Source organism: Bombus vancouverensis, chromosome 2 (genome assembly GCF_051014615.1).
Source record: "Bombus vancouverensis nearcticus chromosome 2, iyBomVanc1_principal, whole genome shotgun sequence".
Classification (NCBI taxonomy): Eukaryota; Metazoa; Arthropoda; class Insecta; order Hymenoptera; family Apidae; genus Bombus; species Bombus vancouverensis.
The window spans coordinates 10,055,462-10,074,328 of NC_134912.1; the positions used below are offsets into that span (position 1 = coordinate 10,055,462).

Genomic DNA, 18,867 nt, shown 5'->3' on the forward strand with positions numbered 1-18,867 from the left:
CGTATAAACAATATTAAAAAATTACCAAATCGATTATCAACTATACGCGAGAAAAGTTTCGGCTTATAAACAAAACCGTAAGGAACATTAAAAAAAAAAATAATCACATTTATAAAAAAAAGACTAAGATTATTTAATAGACGTCTATTGTGTGAAGCTCGAAAAAATGTTTTAAAATGACACTTCCACGAAACAATTTATCAGCGAGCTCACAATCAAACATGCAAATTGTCCTTCTATAAATGGATACGAAACAATTCGTGGACGACTATTTTGCATATATATATATATATATATATATATATATATATATATATTTTGCATATATATATATATATATATATATATATATATATGCAAAACAGTAATATATATATATACGGTATATTCGTAATATAACAAACATACCACTTTAAATCGATTCGTCGCGAATATTCTAGATTCTAGAAGATAAATTCACTGAGAACATTTTATTCCATTCCTGGAGGAGACGATATGGCAATATAGCGTCTAATATGAACTGCTATGCTTGTCTACGATGAAAACAGATGTTTATCGCGTGTACCAGCATTTCCAGAGAAGTTATTAATTCTGAATGAAGTTGTTCAAAGATGATGCGAAATTCGTTGCGCAAGACAGATTGCGATTGCGTAATTCTCTACGTGAATCTGTATCTTCATTGCATCACATATGTATGTATGTATTCGCTTGTACATCGAGTGAATCTGTGTGTTCGTTCGTTAGATTGCTACGAGTTTCAGGCATCTTCAACACAGTCATCGCGATGATTGCGCTCGCTCGAAAATATCGTAGAATGTGTGAATCTCGTTTTAAAAACGAAATAACTAGACAGCGAGTTTGGAAAAAAATTGATTAACGCAATAGCAAATACTAACGAACTCTCGAGGATAATTCAATTTGTCGTGGAAATTCTGAAAAAATGATAGACCGCCGCGCAGTATCATCCAGGGGCATTGAAACAATCGAAATACCAAATATTATATATTTTTTTTCCTTTTTAATAAATTTAGTAGTTCTAAAGTAGAAGCACCGGTAGGTTGATAGCACGATCTCGTGGAACATTTAGAGCACGAATTGAATGCAGCCGTCATGCAAATTGCAAAACAAAAGAGAACTTCATTTCGCCTCGAACAACGACTGAAAAATCGAGTACGACGTTTAAAACGCCCGAAATAATAGAGGGTTGTTTTTTTTTTATAGACATCACGATTCTTTTTTACACTCAGCTATTGAATAGATTTAAAAAATGAACGTAGTGCTTCAGACACACGGGGCGAAGCATATATACAAGGTACCAGAAGGACTAAGGGAATTGTGCACTGATATCTCGCGGGAAGTAAGCATTTTTACTAAATTCGTAAAATACTCTACGATTTTATATAAAATTTATTACGGTCGCGATAAAATTACAAAAACTTCTTTAATGTAAATCACTAATAATTTCTTTTAGTCATTTTTATAAATACATACATAGAAATTCAATAAAGAAAAAGATATTCATTCGAATTACGTCTAGTTCTTTCTATCTGCAAAACCCATACCTTTTTTTCTTTTTAATTGTTTCTTTTTAATCTACATTCCTAAACGTCGAAAGAAATTCCAATCGCATAACGTGGACAGCACTTAACGTTAACAACGAACTATTTATCTGCATATGTAAGTAGCACATACACATTCTACTGAATGCTGAACGTTTCGTAATAGACTATCATAAAATACGATCATAAATGCAATAAATTCTTCGATTTCCTATCGAGGTAATCTCTAATCTCGTGTTAACAGTTAATTCCTAATTTAATAATTGAAACAGGTTCTTCGTTCCCAGCCAGCCAATTTAATCGCCTTTATCGCCGAATACGTGGATACGCTTCTGATCACACGCGAAAACACGAAAGGTACATTTCTCTTCTCGATGTATCCTTCTTCTTCCGCAATCTTCTTCCTTCATTACTTTCTTCTTTATTTATTTCTTTATTTTCGGTACGAGTGACCATGTTATTAACAGTCTATCGTTTCAGTTGCGGTTAAAGTGGTAAACAACATTTTACTTGAGAGCCAGGCCATTCTGTGCATACTTTACCGGACTGGTTTCACTTTGGAGCAGATCGCAGTCGCGGCTCCGCGGATCCAAGTGAATTTTATTGTCGCGTGCTGACCGCTTGTCGATGGCTACGCGATATTTCCAGTCCTTTCTTCCTTTTCCTTTTTCCTTCCCTTTCTGCAATTTTCCTTTTAGTATCTCTCTCCTTTTTATTTTTTTTCATTTCCCAGAAAGCATTCCGCGAGTATTTGGACGAGGTTGACACGCAACCGGTACAGGCATGCGAAGGTAAGAGAACTGGGAATGAATCGTAAAAAGAAACTGGTAGGTAAACGTTATTGTTTTAAGCGACCGGCTGTAACGCGGACTCGTTTGAGGGTAAAGTTATAAAATGAAGCGGAATAAAGATACGTGCGGCTTTTCGGTAGCCATGATCGTTATCGTAGGAAATTTAGTGATCCTTTAGATCGAAATTTTTTTACGACCCTCGGTTAATGCGAATGGTTATCTATATGGGAGGTAAAAGCTGAGGAATGGCTTGATATGTTAACTCAGAATTATTATATTATCATAAAGTGGATATAACGGGGGTTGTAAAACTAAAAATACCAGTATTATCTACGTCATTTTATATCACGAACTCTCGATGAAAGAATATAATACACGCGATTACAGCAATTGCAGCAAAGTAATATCGAGTGTTTTTAATTGCCCGTACAACTATCTTAAACGTAGATCCAACCTGCGACGAAAAATCTATGATATCGATACGAGATATTCTAGAAGCTACAGGAGCTGTACGAGAAGATGCAGAGCGTGCTGCCACAGTGATACAAGTCAGTGTTTCGATTAAAAGTACTTTCGAAGTGAAATATATTAAAATGTCGGATCGATAAATTAAAATCAGGCTGCGTTTCGTGGCCATTACGAGAGAATGGTGTTGAACGAAGCTGAAGGGAAGATTCAGTGGCAAAGAGCAGTGGGGAATACGCTGGACATCCTGAGGAAAGCTGGTGCAACGCAAGAGGAAATTTCTAAAGCCGCAAGACTCGTAAAAGTAATTTTCCTTTTTTTAACACGGCGCTACTAACAATCATTTGATAATTAATCACGCATAGTTTGCCTATCGCGGATACTACACTAGAAGAAATCAGAGGATCGACGCTCGTAAGATTGTAATCGCACGTCACGATCGTGATATCACGAATTCGGTGTAAATTCTGCATACGTTGAGAAATTCGACGTTGTTGACTGTTGATGTTCGCAGCGGGAACGGAAGAAGCGCCTCTGAAGAAGGATGAACGTATACTCGAACCCGTGGAAGCTGTTCAAGCGGTCGCTTGGATGGAAATGATGTACCAAGACTCTGGATTAACATTGGAAAAGGCCAACGAGGCTGCTGCAATTATCCAGGTAACGATACGATGCATATGATTCTAGTGATTAACGAGAGACTGCGCATTTTTATACATTTATGGGAAATTTGAAAGTGAAAAAGAGCACAGAATGCATGCAATATGCAAAGTAGGTATAGTACTCGTTATAATACTTAATAGATAAGAAAATAAGTAGGTTCTGGGAAATAGTAGGGTCTACAGTTTTAGCCATATTCATGATAATGAGCATTCTTATCCGCAGCCACAGCAAAATTAATAAATTTACCTAGCTGATCTTAATTCGTTGCTGAATTCACGTAAAATTATCTTATAAAATACGCAATGCCTTAATGGATTTTTTATGGAAATACGAATGATCGATAGATTTACTTTTTTCTTCTTAAAACAGAGAGCTTACAAAGAATATCGTGCGAGAAGACGATGCTACGACGTGCAACAATTGGTGACAACGCAGACAATGGTCGCTGAAGCTGTCGTCGATACGGTACATCGCAAGATTTTTGAAAAGATCACCTCACGCCCAGACATCCCCACTGAATATGGCACTCGCGAGGAAATGATGGCCACGAGCACGCAACTTCAGATTACTTTCAAAGAACATATGAGGATGAGCCGCTTAATAAAAGAAAGTACAGCATTTAATATATATGATACATATACGATACTTATACGTGATACGTAAATTTAGTATTTTTGAAATAACAAGCTAACTGAACTGTTCAAAAATTACACTTTCCCATATGTACATAATAATACTGGTTTTATTTATTAGATGACTTAAAATCTAGCGAATACGAGAAGGACGAGGAAGAATACGAAGAGCAAAGTAACTAGAAAATTTCACTCAAAAAATTAATATAAGAATAATATAAGAGAAAAATTTGTAGAGGTAATTCAGGATTTGTAGAGGTAGTAGAGGATGAGGTAGTTCAAATATCGATATAATATTCTAAGTGTCGTGAGCACTTTATTTGTAATGCCTCGATACAAAGCACAAGTCCTGGTCTATAATTAATCGTGATAAATACGCGCGTGTGTCGAGAAACTTCGTATACACTTTGATGCGTTGATATCTTCGACTGCTGAACTCTCTCGCTTGATAAACTCTCTCGCTTGTTAATTCGCTCGTTTATTTATATCAGTCGGGGGACAGTCGGAAAGTTTGAACTCGACTGCGTTTTACGGTTGAAAGTAACAGCGACATTGTTTTGCCTCGGACTTTGATTATTAATACAATATGTGTGTGTCCTACGATATTGATGCTCCGAGGCAAAACAACAATAAGATTTGAATTTATTAGCGTGCCGCTACAAATTGAAAATTTTAATTTAAAGAAGACGTGGAGGAAGTTGTGCCTACTGAACCTGCGCCCAAACCTAAATATCGCCCGGTAGAACCACGAGTTCCACCATCGAGAACAGAATACAGGGAAGAACCATTGACAGAAGAAGAAGAAGAAGAAGAAGAAGAAGAAACGGAAGAACTGCAAGCGACAGAAACTGAAATTACGGAGCCGTTGACCGTAAGTCCGGATTTACAAACGGAACCCGAAACAGAGCGGTCAGAACTCGTCGACGAAATCGAGGAAGACGAAGGTATTAATGATAATTTTATACGCTGTGCATGGTAATTAATAACGAAATCTTTACAGTGCGTGACACGAAAGAAGATGTAGTAGAGGAAAAAGAAGAGGAAGAAGAAAAGGAAGCAGAGAAGGAAGAAGAGGAGGAAGAAAAGGAAGCAGAAAAGGAAGAAGAGGAAGAAGAAAAGGAAGCAGAGAAGGAAGAAGAGGAGGAAGAAAAGGAAGCAGAGAGGGAAGAAGAGGAGGATGAAGAGGATGAAAAATTAGAAGAAAAAGAAAGGGAAGAGAAGGAGGAAGAGTAGAGAGAAAAGAAGGCAAAAGAAGTAGAAGAAACGGAGCGAAAAGTGGAAGAGATGGAAAAGAAAAAAAGGAGAGACGCAAGAGTGTCCAAATGATGCCCAAGAGGCTGGCGGTACAGAACCCGTTGTAGCGGAATGATATAAATGCGCTCGTTTATTAACTTTATTAAAGCAATATACTTCCAAAATAAGTTTATTAACTTTATTAGCGCAATATACCTTAAAAAATAACCATCCGGAGGAGCGACGGTGCGCCAACCTTGAACTACTGTTCGAAACTTCTTTGTCCCTTTTTGTGGGTGAAGATAAAAATTACAATGAAAATTTGTACGCAGAAATCTTATAGTGGTTTTAATGTAAATTTGTTAAATACATAGAGCGGTGTCTTCGTACAAAGGCAAAATATATATGTGATATGATCTTTTTTTCTACCTTTTTTGTTAAACTCGAATTTCTTAATAAATAATAACCAATAAATAGCGATATAAATACATCTATAGCAGCTAGCTACTGTATGTAAAAAAGACGAGTAGCAAACGAACGTGCGAACTAGAAACTATATAAATACAAAAACTTGGTATGAAAAAGTGGAACTCGAAGTGAAGAATCTTCGTTGAATTTAAAACGTGTGTCTCCACGGTGTGCCTTTCGCTGAACAACAAGTACCAGTCTTTATTAAACGAGACTTGAGGTTTTTGAATTGATTGCAATCCCCTTCCCTGAAGATCGGACCGCAGCCGTGTCTGCACGTTCTCCCCATCGACACACGATTGTCTCGGAAACGGCATTTATTGCTGCTCGAATATTTCTCCCCTTGTTTCGCGTTCACGATTTCATCCAGTTGACAACTGGTTTCCGAGGTGAACGATTTATCGCATTCGTCTTTAGCTCGTTCGCTCGAGAATTCAGGGCCGCCGAGGTATGTCTTGTGCTTGCACTTTTTATTAGTCTTGTACTTTTCCACCAGAATACACAAAGAGTCCTTGTGATTGATCGTGCCCACGGAATCGTCCAGTTCCTCGTCGTTTTGCTCTTGCACCGTCGAAATCTTTTCTGAATTGTTCGCGCAACACTTATGACTGCAGATAGATTCGTGCGGGGTTTGGTCATTGGAACAGCAATTTCTCCGATTGTTGGAGTTTGAGGAGCAGAGACACGTGTCTGACGCGAGACGCTTTTCCTTTGATGAATAACTGTTTGGAAAAAATGTCAATAAAGATCGTGAACTAACTCTTCGACGACTTATAATATTGAATGATTAAAATTCATGTCTGATCGATTAATCTATATAATTTGCAAATGTACAACTCGAGTGTACTTTATTCCAAATACATTTTAACCCATTATTCGCTTATAACAAAATTTACAACCCTAGTATTTTTAAATATAGAAGATTTGAATCCTCAATAGGATAAATGTAGAAAATAACAGATAAATATTTCGTATGTTTTACGTTTACCTGCTATCACCAAGTGCACTTTACAAGCACTTTTATGAATGTAAAATAAAAATTTAACGTTACCTACAAACTTTTGTCATATTTTGTCGCTTATAACAAGAAAGGAGTTATAGATAGTCCCATTCTGACACAGTTCTGTAATAATACAAACTAATCCCGTCTTATGCTGTAACCTTATTTTTATTAACCTGTTGTACTCGTTGTCGCAACGATGATGGCAGTGATCGTGAGAATGGCAGCAATAATGACGACTCTGACGATACCAATAATCCCGATGAGGTCGTAGAAGATCAAGAGTCGAATGTTTCGCACAACGGAATGTGCGCGAAATACTAGACGACGATGGGTGGTTATCCTTTTGCGAGTTTCGATGATACGATTTATGATCTCTCCCTTCGGCATTACACTCGTGCTCGTCTTTATCGTAATCTAAACAAGACGAAATTATTAGGATAATTCACAGTAATATAATTCACATCGACAAATTCAATGGCAAATTCGATTTATCGACAACTGCAGATTCAAGAACGCGAGGAACTTTGATTTACTTCGTTTCTCGGACGAGTCGCTGCTTTTAACATTGTCCACTTCGTTCTGATCGCAGCCGTACAGAAGATTAACGGAATCCAATTTAGTGGAAGTTTTTTTCGGGTTTCGTCTTGGAAAATAAGAATATGAGCCACGACAACGACTAGAATTTCGAGGTTCCGTTATGAAACTTTTTATTGCCTTCGCGTTACAACTAAAAAAAGAAGCAAACGAGTATGTGTTACTTCTTTGTATTCTTCTAGTGCTTATACGACAAAATTGATAACCAGATAATAAAATTCTTATTTCATTCTGGTTTCACCGACGTAAAATTGAAACAAAAAAGGAGAAGGTTAAAAATTTCAATTTTGTAAAATTTTGTCCGGAGGCGTGTTGCGATTATCGAACGACCACATCAACAAATTTTCGGGGTAAAATCGCTCAATGTATGATATACAATAAGATATGAACTAGATGTTGACATAATTCTCAGTTTTCAATATATCATTTATAAATTAATGTCTTTAATAACATTCTGAAAATTGCTTGAAGCTAAAAATGATAAAGACTCATAAAATAATATTACGGTTGATTTAATGATATTACTTTCGTCTGTGATTAATCTAAATTGTGAATACTAAACTATACTACATATAAATTCGTGTCGTAATTGTGTGATTTAATTCAGAATATCTCACTACTATCATATAGAAGAATGAAATATTACAATTAAATTAGAATTTGATATTCTTCTTATAATTACAACGTATTTTTCTAAAATTACTACGAAAACTGTAAACAGCTGGCCACAAGAATATTTGTCAAATTAAAACGTTCCTGCTAATCGATTCTCGTGTACAAAATGCGCCATACCTTTCTGTTTGTTCCGATTTAGAAAATTCGCTTTTCTGCGTGATCCCATTGTGCTCTTTGCTTGGGACGATGTCGAGTGCATCTCCAGCATTGCATTGATCGTTACGTTTACGACAACAACTGCAGATTATTGGCTTCTGGAGTAAGTTTTCCTTGATCGAGCCACTTTCGCCGCACTCATCGTTCCAGAATGTCTTTGCTTCCACACGATTCGATCTTCCGTTTGAACAGTTTCTCGATGGAAGCGACGAATTTTCTTGATCGTTTAGCTCCTCGTTTCCGCTGACGCTTTCAGTCTGATTCCAACATTGTCAAAGACAACAATTTGCAAAGAAATGTTATTAAGAACGTTTCAGAAATCTTTGATCTAAATTTAACAATCTAAATCAAGCAGCTGCAAATCCCAAGACCAGGCAATTCTTAAGATCGAACCATTGAATGATATATAAAAAAATTAATTTGGATTTATAACCTGGTTCAATATAATATGACATAAACACGAATACCGAAAAAATTTGTAGGATATTAGCAGTGAAATTACCTTATCGAACTTTGTTTCTTCTATGTTGCTATACAAACCAAAATTTTTCGGAAATTTACGTCGAGCCCGGCGAAAAGCTACCGCGGCTGCGACCAGTTGATGCGAGGATGACGGACAAACCTGGGACATGGCTGAAAAAGTCGTATGAACCGGTTCGAATATTTCCCGAATTTTAAAAATGTCCAATTTATCATTCGGAGTAATTGGTTAAGTTTGCTATGGGGAAAATGGTAATCGACGTTGAAGTGAGTCGCGCTATTTCACGAATAATTTGCAAAAAATCGAATTCGATTCTCCTATCGATGCGAACAATTCGAAACTAATACAAATGACAAGTATAGTACAATAACTAACGACAGTCTTCTATTTGTAAATTTAATTTTTTGCATTGAAAAATTTTCGATTCTTAAAACTAAAACTATTGAATGAGAATTTTGTTGATTTATATATTTGAAATTATATCACTTAAAAATTAAGATTTTTAAATTAGATAGCCCGTTTTAAATGTATATTATTCCTAGAAAATCTAAGAGTCTTCTGTTAATTGCACCAGCACGATTTTACGATATCTGATTCTATTACAGCCTCTGGCGTGCAGTTCGCTCTGTATAACGATAGAGAATTCCGGCAGCGTACGATTTCATTGGATTTGTATTAAACAGAATTTCGTGCAGTATGAAAACCTAAGCCAATATTCGATCACCGCACATTCCGTATCGAAACGTTTAACGACTTTAATTAGAACGATAGCCGATTGGTAGCAAAAACAGATCTGTTTTAACATCCATTGACTAAATGGAATAGTAAATCTTGTTAATTTCAAGTTTCGTCAAAATGAATAATTGCAAAACAAACATGTGGATCCGTTGAACGTATATGAAAGCTTCTACGTGATATCGGATAATTATTAAGTTAACATTTCATCAACGAAATAAATTTAAATTTCATGAAAGTAAATAGAAACCATTAGAAAGGAAAATTATATTACTCTCTGATAACGTTCTCAGTCTTAAGAAAAATTGCATAGTTAATTATACAAGGCACAATAAAATAATCGCTACTGGAAATGGGTGAAAAATAATAAGAACGAATCTCGTGATCGATAATCAACAGAAAATACATCGTTTCTCGTTATCAGAATTTTAATTAACGATGAAATAACTGAGGAATGTTATTTGACATTGGTTGAAGTTAATTAAAAGTGCGCTGACGATTTTAAAAAATTAAGGACTTAATATCATTCAATAAAATAGTTCCAAAACTCTTGCAATTTGATTACATCAGTATATCAAAGTAAAACAGTTGTAATTTAAAGTAATAGCTATTTGAAAATAGCCATTACCGTACATATATGAGGATCAACTACTTTATTTCTTGTAAATGTTCCAAGCTAACCCGATGTATAAATCGTTCGTCCCAAATCGTTTCCGTGAATTATGCCATGGCAAATTCTCAAATTATTGTGTCCATGGGTCAATGTACACGCCAGCAGGGGATCTTATACAGACTACAATTCCCATTGGTATGATCACTCGTTCCAGATAGAAGTAGCTTGTCAGTTCGTGCGACTGATACGAGCATAAAAGATAATGCGCAATTGCGCAATCAAGAGCGGAGTATGGTTTCCTATTTATTAATAAATTGTAATAAAAGTAGCGAATGAAGATACTTTCTTCTAAATAAATTATTAAAAATATGTCTAAAACTATTAATTCAGAAATAACATTCTGTTTAGAGATATGGATATTTATGTAGTATTAGATCTTTTAGATCTAATTAAATGAGTTATACGTGAGTTATACATAAAGAAAAATATCCAAAATACAAAGAAACTATTGCTATCAAATTAATTTATTGAAAAAGTTACTTTTTGCCGGAAAGTTATATTTATAACTAAATCATAAAAATATAATGACTTAAACGAAAACAAAAGATTTCATACATCGATCAGAATTCAATAGATTCGAGCTTGACGCTTTAAACTTATAACGATAAAATATCATAGTGCATCAAGAATCACTTCATATAAACACGAATGATGATAATTGATACTAACCCTATTTACTTAATCGTTAAATCAAAAATATTGTACTATAACAGCAGTTAATGAATTTACATTTTGCTTTGACAGATTCGTATGAGAATTACGAAAAACTTTCACATGAACGAGACATCCGCGATTTTAATATCAACGCCTGGTAAAATTACAGGCAACGATTTATTCACGTTTGTATAGAAACTCGTATACACCATAGGGATACACTATCTTAGATAGAAGTACGGTATGTATAAAGTATGCCAACAACAAAAGAAGGAATAGACGCCTATACGATAAATTTGAGACTGGATTAATTACGTTCTACGAATACAAAAAATTATACTTCTAAGTCCTCGTGTGATTATGTATGTGCGTGAATACTAAAGCAATTCTTGGAACTAATCAGAATCGTCTCTCCTTGTATGCACCCGCCACGCTTCCAACACATATATACTCATTCTAGCAAATCGCGAATCACATTCGCGGTCTCTGCGTTACATGATTACGCATCATAGATCAAATTCCTTATCTCACTGATCACGCGCATTGTTCGTTCGTAACGCTGCATTTATAAATTCGTTTATACTATCATTCGCTATCTAAACCCTTAAGACATTCGCTATAAATAATTTGTAAAATATACACATTTTTTACAGAACAGCATCTTTGCAACGACACATTAGCAATGAAATAGTTACTATCGCAAGGAACAATTCGATAAAGATAAGATAATGCAATACCATCCATTTACGTTCATTATGCTCTTTAGAATCAACGACATTCGTATAAATTTATTGATAGTGACAAATTTATTGATAGACACGATGTGAAATCGGACGGACTGCATCAACCATCTTTTAAGGTACTAACGTAAGAACTCCATTCGTATTTATCATATTTTAATTCATCCACGGTGGACAGGAAGTCGGTGGTTGATATGTCTGTGAAATTGGCACCTGATAATGCTGCACATTTTGAGGAGGATGCTGCGGTCGCTGCTGATGATGCGGCGGTGGTGGTGGCGGTGGATTGCAAATGGATTGCATCAATGGGTGTGAATTGTAAGGAGGAGGTTTTGTCGTATACGGTGGCATTTGATTATACTCAACATTCAACGGATGCTCCAATATCGCATTTTGTATAGGCGAACGATTACCTTCAATGTGTCCTAGATAATTACGAAAACATTTAATCATTATTCTATACACAGAAATTTAGGAGTAAAATATAAAAAATGAACACTCTTGTAAAGAAAATTACAAATAAATGAAGAGCTATTTCAAAACATAATGAAACATAAATGATTATTTTAAATAATTTGAAAGCCACATTAATTGTAGGCGTACAATTTTAAAAGCTTCTCTTAGATATTTATTAGACATAATCAAGTGTTCCATATTAAAATCGAGACATAATCATGTGGATTTTATTTACAAACATATACAACTATACAATTATCGACAGTATCGTTATTCGTTGTGAATACCTCTGGGTCTAATTTGTGGTGGTGGCATATTTGTTGGAGGTAATGTAGGACACACTCCTTGATGCTCTCCATCCCTTGGCATTGGTGGTGGTCTGCCCCATGGAACTCTAACATGATGTGTTTGCCATGGTGCCTGTGGTGGAAGTGAAGGAGGCAGAGGCGGTCCTCCAGGATGTATGTTTATCGAATCTCCGATCGGATTTTGCTCATTTCCTATTACATACATTTATACATACAATGAAATTTGTTCTCCAGCTTATAGGAAACATAAAAATAAATATACCAGAACAAATGTTAGATATACCTGTATTTATGCCTGCAGTTTTTTGATCCAAGCTGCGTTTCTCACCTAAATAATGAAAATTCATGAAATGAAATAAAGTACATATACAAGATGATGTGGAATAACTATATGTAAAGTATATTATAAAATTAAATATGGCAAATAACGTGATGAAATATTGTAATACAACTATTAATTAATGATAAATTAAAAATAAAATAAAATTATAATATATCCTTTCCTTTTACTTAAAACTCAAGCTACAATTTGTTAATATGCAGATTAAAATATTAGTTGATTTGTTTAAATCAATACTGCGCAGTGATAAATTCTCTAAGTATTTCTTAAAGTTCTACGGAACACTAACAATATTTCACGCTGTTCACCATTTCTTAAGAAAGAAAAAAAATAGTGATTATGACGACTAAATGCATCTGGAAGCGCATAATAAATATATCCATGACATTAGGTCACGATTGCTGTAAAGCCTCCTTAGTTTATGTTGTTTGTTTCATTCGTGATCTGCAAAATAAAATTTATTATTAAAAATTTGTTTTCATCTCCATCACCCAAATTCCTGCTTTAAGACATCCATCAGATTATTATTCAATTCACTGTAAAACAAATGATGAAATCAATTGCATACAATTATTTAACAAATCCAACATTTTTACTCTGTAAACTTTGTACACATTTATAGAAAAAGCTACATTAAATAATTTGTAAACACCATGAATCATTAATGTCAATATGACAGGCTGCTGCTCCATGTATTCACATGTCCAGCGTCAGAGATCTAATTCCAAGATACATATCCCTGGCATTTCGACTTGTTAAACTTAAAATACTCATATTAAAACATAGAATGCATTTCAACAGAACACGAACGATAATAATTATAGTTAATACTGGTTAAAAGTAATCACTGAAATATAAAATCACTTCATTGCACAGAGATCTGAAAACACATATACATACTTTAATAAAAAACATATGAAAAAGCATTAAAATTAGGATGCTTAAGTTAACTATTTTAATTATATAATATAATGTAGCGAAAGTTTTGTTAATTCTAAATAATAACAAATAAAGATAAATGGAAAGCAATCTATCTGTGGTATCGTAAACTTCGTAGACAATTCCGGAAGTCTATCTGCAATGTGTCCGGATGAGTACATGAAAAAGCGAATCGCTAAGACATATGGATTAAGAGTAAGGGCAAATTCGTATTGTTTAGTAAAAAATATATTTACAGTAAGTAATGTACTACAAGCTAAGAGTATTAAGAAACAATGCTAGATACCCATCTGAAATGAAAATATAAAGACAGTACTGAGTTATAAATATAAAAATTATTAATTCCGACTAATTCATGTAATGAAATTAAAACATTTATTTTGAAGAAATATATGTATATTATTAAATACATTCAATATATTGCACTTAATCATTATTATCTATGAAGAACTACACTCGTGTTAATTTTCAAAAGGTATCCAGCATTCTTTCATTTTGAATACTCTTAGTTACAGACCTTGATGTGGAGGTGGCATTAGCAGCTTGTTTCGATCTCCATGAGGAAGGCCTGCAGCTGCTTGTGATGGACCATGTAAGACTTGTTGCTGTCGATCACCTTCTCTGCTTAAACAATTCAGTTTCAAATTATTAATTCACAATTGATGATTATAAAGTAAACATTTCAAAATTTAAGCAAATATCACCTGATGCACAGCCATGGATATTTCTGAAATGTTAAAAGCACCTGGTGTCTCCAGGTTATAGTTAATGATACCAAACTTTGTCTAAAAAGTACTTAATTGTGTTATAACTTAATAGCACAGAATATTATACTAAAAGAATTAGATTACTCTTTACACAATTTATAAATTGTAATTTTAGTATTGTAATTTTAGTATTGTAATTTTATTATTGTAATGTCATTTTATTATTTTCATTGAGAGTAATAATAACAAAATAAGCAATACTGACAGTGTATATATTTACAAAAAAATTTACCAGAAGAAATATATAAATACCTAAATATTTTTTCTCTGCATAATATTCTGTGAAAAAATTAGTTATATTCACAATCATTTACTTTAAACATTTTGATTACTCAGATCTATCTTTATACTAATTTTATACTTTTTTACAAGTAAAAAACAGAATAAGTATATTTGAAAATAGTTTGATTGTGAATATGTAAAATTTTTTATACCAAATTATAGTTGCAAGAATAAATTGATGTTCCTTACTCTATAATATCAAATATATTTTGCTTTTTTATTTTTTATTTTATTTTATTTTTTCTTTCATTATAATTATAAATTTGTGAGTAAGGAACAACTAAAAAACTTCCTGCTATCTATTGAGTTTGGTACATCTTGATCAAAGCAGGTTTCTGAAAAAAATTTAATTTTATTGAATTGCATGTGTTTAAGCTTACTATAATATAAAATAAAATGACTATATATAAGTTACAATTTTTTTTCGTATCTAAGCAATGAATTATTAAGCAGCTTTCACAAAATTAGAGATTCCATCACAGTTGGTACTAATACAAAATGTAATTGCAAACATTAAATGTGTATACTTATACATATTTCTTTTTCAGCTTTAATATTAATCAGACACTATAAATAAACATGTTTATTTTGTATTTTAAATATGTATTTAAATATAATTGAGGTTCATTAAACCTGCTTTATTCACCTAATAAATTTTAGTGTTCTCGCATATTGCAAGAAACTTTTACTTCATATGTATAAATGACATAACTATATCTAATAAAAGTAAGTGAATAAAAGTTTCAACGATTTTACTTACCCTGTTCCATGACGCTGAGCAGGTAGAGGACCACACTGATAAGGTGATGTTTCCTATTATAATACAAAAGTTTATTTGAGTTTTTAATGTCTTATACAGTAGTAAATTTTTATTTTATCAGACATGAATTCTAAAAACTAACCGAATTTGTTTCAACGTCTGAAAATCTTCTTTTTACGCCATGAGACTTTTGTTCTGGGGAATCAGGCTTTTGCTCAAACTGTTGAGGTGGTGGTTGAACTGTATAATGTACTTGAGGAGGTATGTGACCATTCTGATATTGCATATGCTGTGCATGATACTGTATCTGTGCTTGAACTTGCGGTGGAGGTACATTATGTAAAGGTATATTTGCGGGTGGCATCTGAACCTATTAAATTTTACATTCTTATTCATATATACTTTAATTCATAAAAATGTATACATACTATAACATTACCTGTAGTTGTCCCTGCGATTGCATCATTTGCTGCGGTTGTTGTGCTTGATATAGCCATGGAGCATTTTGTGAAGAAGGTGCTTGCGTCGGCGGTGGAATACTAGTAAGAACATTCATAGAGTTCGACATTTGAGCAGCAGGCGGTGGTACAATTTGCGGAGGTGGTACTGGTTGTGGCTGTGGCCCTTGATCCACTGGTCCTTCTTGTTGATGTTGAACCTCACCAGGAGGAAGAGGATGTTGTTGAGGATGTTGGGGCGATTGAGCATTAGGGACCAAAAATGTTTGCGTAGACGGAGGAGGTACTTGTAAATGAAATTGGGGAGCATGACTTTCAAACTGTGGTGGTAACATATGCTGAGCCACAGCCTGAGATTGTTCATGATTTTGCTGCAACTGTGGTGGAACAATATGCTCCCCAGGTTGTAACACAAACTGTGTTTGAGATTGTGATGCAGCTGCTTGCACCTGCTGATATTGTATTTGGTAAGTTTGTGGTACTGGAGGTGGTGGTTGATTTGGCGGGAAGTTTGGCGGAGGAAAATGAAGGTGTAATAATGGTGGAGGTGGTTGTTGAGTTATGTTAATTGGAGCTGCTGGAGGTGGCTGTTGTAAATTCACGTTAACAGCTTCGATTATCCCTTGTGGCGGTGTAGAAGGCCTTTGTACATTTGGTTGTGTATAAACATAAGAAACTGCACCATTAACTGGCGCACTACTACTTGTAATGAAGTTTTGTTGAGCTGGACTCTGTGGCGGTGGTTGACTCATAACATACATTTGGGCTACAGGTTGCGGTGATGATTGTGATCCAGGTTGAATCCCTTGAATTTGTAGCGGTTGCCCAGGATGAATTTGATATTGCACTTGACTGACTGTTGATGGAGGACCAATTAATTGTACTTGTCCAACTGGCGGGGGTGGCATAAATGTTTGTATTTCCTTCAAGCAAAACATTCCATTATAACAGAACTAATATTAGATTTAATAGGTAGTAAATAAATCTATAAATTTGTTTGTTTGTTACCTGTGTTTGTGGTGGTGGTACCAATGGTCCAGAATGGGGTGGAATGTGTACTCCAGGTGGAGGAACTGTTATACCAGAGCCTGGTGCACCAGTCACTGTAGCAGTGAGAATGGTTGCTGGCAATGTTACTACACTACTTTGTGGGTGTTGTATAATATCTGTTAAGAATGATTTGCGACAATTACAGACAGAATTTCTAACAGCCATGAACTATTAGTGTATGTGCTCTACCTTGATGTTGTATAGTAACAACATTAGGCTGTCCCAAAGTACCAATGTTCATGGTTTGAAATTGTGCTATAAAAGATGAAAGTGATAACAAATGAAAATCTATAATCACATTTAATGTTTATAAAATGTAATTGATTCATACTTTGTGGCATTTGCGACTGTTCTATAACTTGCTGTGATTGTACTGGTGGTGGTTGCTGCTGTATATATGATTGCAATTCCGATTGCATTGTCTGGATTAAATTAATTGCTAACTGTTTTGCATTTTGTAATGCTTCTGGCTTTGGATGCCTATACAAACAGAATGTATAATATAATTAATTATTATAAATTCAAAATTATTATAAAGAAAATGTATAATTCAACTTACTCTATATACAAATGCAGTGGTTCTGGAGATTCAGTGCCTAAAACAGGATCAATGAATTGCGACCCTCTACCCCTTAAAGTTATATTTGCACCTGTTTCACCCCTAATGTATAATAGATTTGCTCCACCTGCACCTATAATTCTACCTCTTAAATCAAATCCTTCTGGAGCATTTTCTATCCCAACACAGATTTTTTCCTATAAAAATAATTGTGTTAATGACAATAAAAGACATATATATGCACATAGTTAGTAACTATGCATAATATAAAAGTACTGCATACCACAGATGTAACTCCGGAATGTAAACTCATAAGAGGTGGCGGTGCATTAGTAAATCTACTTGGCCTATTTAAAGAACTTTGATGTTCTGTTTTAATAATTTCATTAATTTTTTGTATAGCCGCTGTAAAGAGGATAAAATCCTAAATTATTAACAATTTGCAAAAGAGAAATAAACAGAAGTAAAGCAACATACAATCTACATTATGTTTTGCATGCCCTTGTATATAAAGATACAAAGGTCGCTCATTAGGGCAACGTAACTTCTCTTGTTCTGTCATAAAACGTCCACGTGTTGAAACAGTAGCACCTAAAAGTTAGTTAACATGTCCAACATAAATAATTGTTATATAAAATAGATTTAAGTAACATGTAGCATAAAAAGTTCCACAAGAAAATATTATAAAATATAAAAAATATACCTGAGTAAGAATTAATTTCATCTTGTATGTAACCCTTCGTAAGCAGTGTGCGGGCACTAGGTGGTATTTCATTAATTTCAAACTCTGATGTATATGTTTCCCCATTTTTAAAGGTTGCATTTGAAGTTGTTAACTATTTGTTGTAGAAATAAAATTAACTTAAAAAATACTTATACCAAAATTAAATTATTTCATGAACATACCTTATTGTTTGAATCTGAACCCCTTAGTTTTCCTTTAGCCATAGGGATAAAATATATACAACTTTGCCGAATATCTCTTTTTTCATAACGTCAACACATACAGAAGATTAACGTCATTCGAACATTTTTCACTGTACTAAAAAAAGTAAATAAATGATTGTAATATCTCCATTACGATACTTCCTTTTCTAGCTGTAAGTAAATCACGTAAATGGTATAAATTTTAGGTTATTACAGATACATAGTAATAAATTTCCAATTAAACACCAATGACTTGAATTTTATTGCTACACATACCGTTATTTACTAAATCTAAGAGTGATTTACGATTTCACATGACAAACTCGCGATCAAAATACTTAACAGCGAATTAATTTTAAAATGATATCGCAAAATTATTAATCGGTACTACAAATCACTTACTACCATTTTTTAGTACTCTATCGTTGTGTGAGACGCTGTGACAGTGACAGACTTGCGCGTATTAGATAAAGTTGCCATGTTAATTTTACATATATGA

The 18,867-nt window shown here is 34.0% G+C and overlaps 3 protein-coding genes and 1 long non-coding RNA gene across 10 annotated transcripts; 2 read left to right on the forward strand and 2 right to left on the reverse strand.

Moving 5' to 3' along the window:
• The first annotated feature begins 334 nt into the window (after positions 1–334).
• On the forward strand, positions 335–5,745 carry LOC117163310 (uncharacterized). The gene is given in 12 exon segments (XM_076627086.1): positions 335–1,357; positions 1,832–1,916; positions 2,040–2,164; positions 2,293–2,350; positions 2,798–2,898; positions 2,970–3,119; positions 3,181–3,256; positions 3,297–3,475; positions 3,848–4,088; positions 4,232–4,285; positions 4,794–5,054; positions 5,111–5,745. Coding segments are annotated over 12 exon segments (1,653 nt in total). The 5' UTR covers positions 335–1,267; the 3' UTR covers positions 5,344–5,745.
• On the reverse strand, positions 5,490–10,935 carry LOC117163192 (uncharacterized). Its single transcript, XM_076627874.1, has 6 exons — positions 10,798–10,935; positions 8,742–8,872; positions 8,201–8,496; positions 7,348–7,541; positions 6,988–7,228; positions 5,490–6,533 (listed from the first exon to the last, which is right to left on the reverse strand). The coding sequence occupies exons 2-6, from the start codon at positions 8,868–8,870 to the stop codon at positions 5,960–5,962; spliced, it is 1,434 nt and encodes a 477-aa protein (XP_076483989.1). The 5' UTR covers positions 8,871–8,872; positions 10,798–10,935; the 3' UTR covers positions 5,490–5,959.
• Positions 10,577–18,830, reverse strand: LOC117163190 (uncharacterized). 7 transcript variants are annotated; one of them, XM_033345245.2, is made up of 16 exons: positions 18,771–18,830; positions 18,348–18,483; positions 18,145–18,277; positions 17,919–18,032; positions 17,725–17,846; positions 17,442–17,638; positions 17,214–17,362; positions 17,072–17,137; positions 16,841–16,998; positions 15,814–16,755; positions 15,517–15,744; positions 15,375–15,427; positions 14,083–14,186; positions 12,570–12,614; positions 12,266–12,478; positions 10,577–11,947 (listed from the first exon to the last, which is right to left on the reverse strand). In XM_033345245.2, the coding sequence occupies exons 2-16, from the start codon at positions 18,387–18,389 to the stop codon at positions 11,679–11,681; spliced, it is 2,835 nt and encodes a 944-aa protein (XP_033201136.2). In that variant the 5' UTR covers positions 18,390–18,483; positions 18,771–18,830; the 3' UTR covers positions 10,577–11,678. The 7 variants fall into 7 exon arrangements, with proteins under 7 accessions (XP_033201136.2, XP_076483987.1, XP_033201135.2 ...); XM_076627872.1 differs by having other exon boundaries at positions 18,348–18,478; positions 18,645–18,805; XM_033345244.2 differs by having other exon boundaries at positions 18,645–18,805.
• Positions 11,512–12,080, forward strand: LOC117163194 (uncharacterized). The gene is made up of 2 exons (XR_004465431.2): positions 11,512–11,641; positions 11,701–12,080. It is a non-coding gene; the product is annotated as an uncharacterized LOC117163194 (long non-coding RNA).
• Positions 18,831–18,867: the final 37 nt, after the last annotated feature.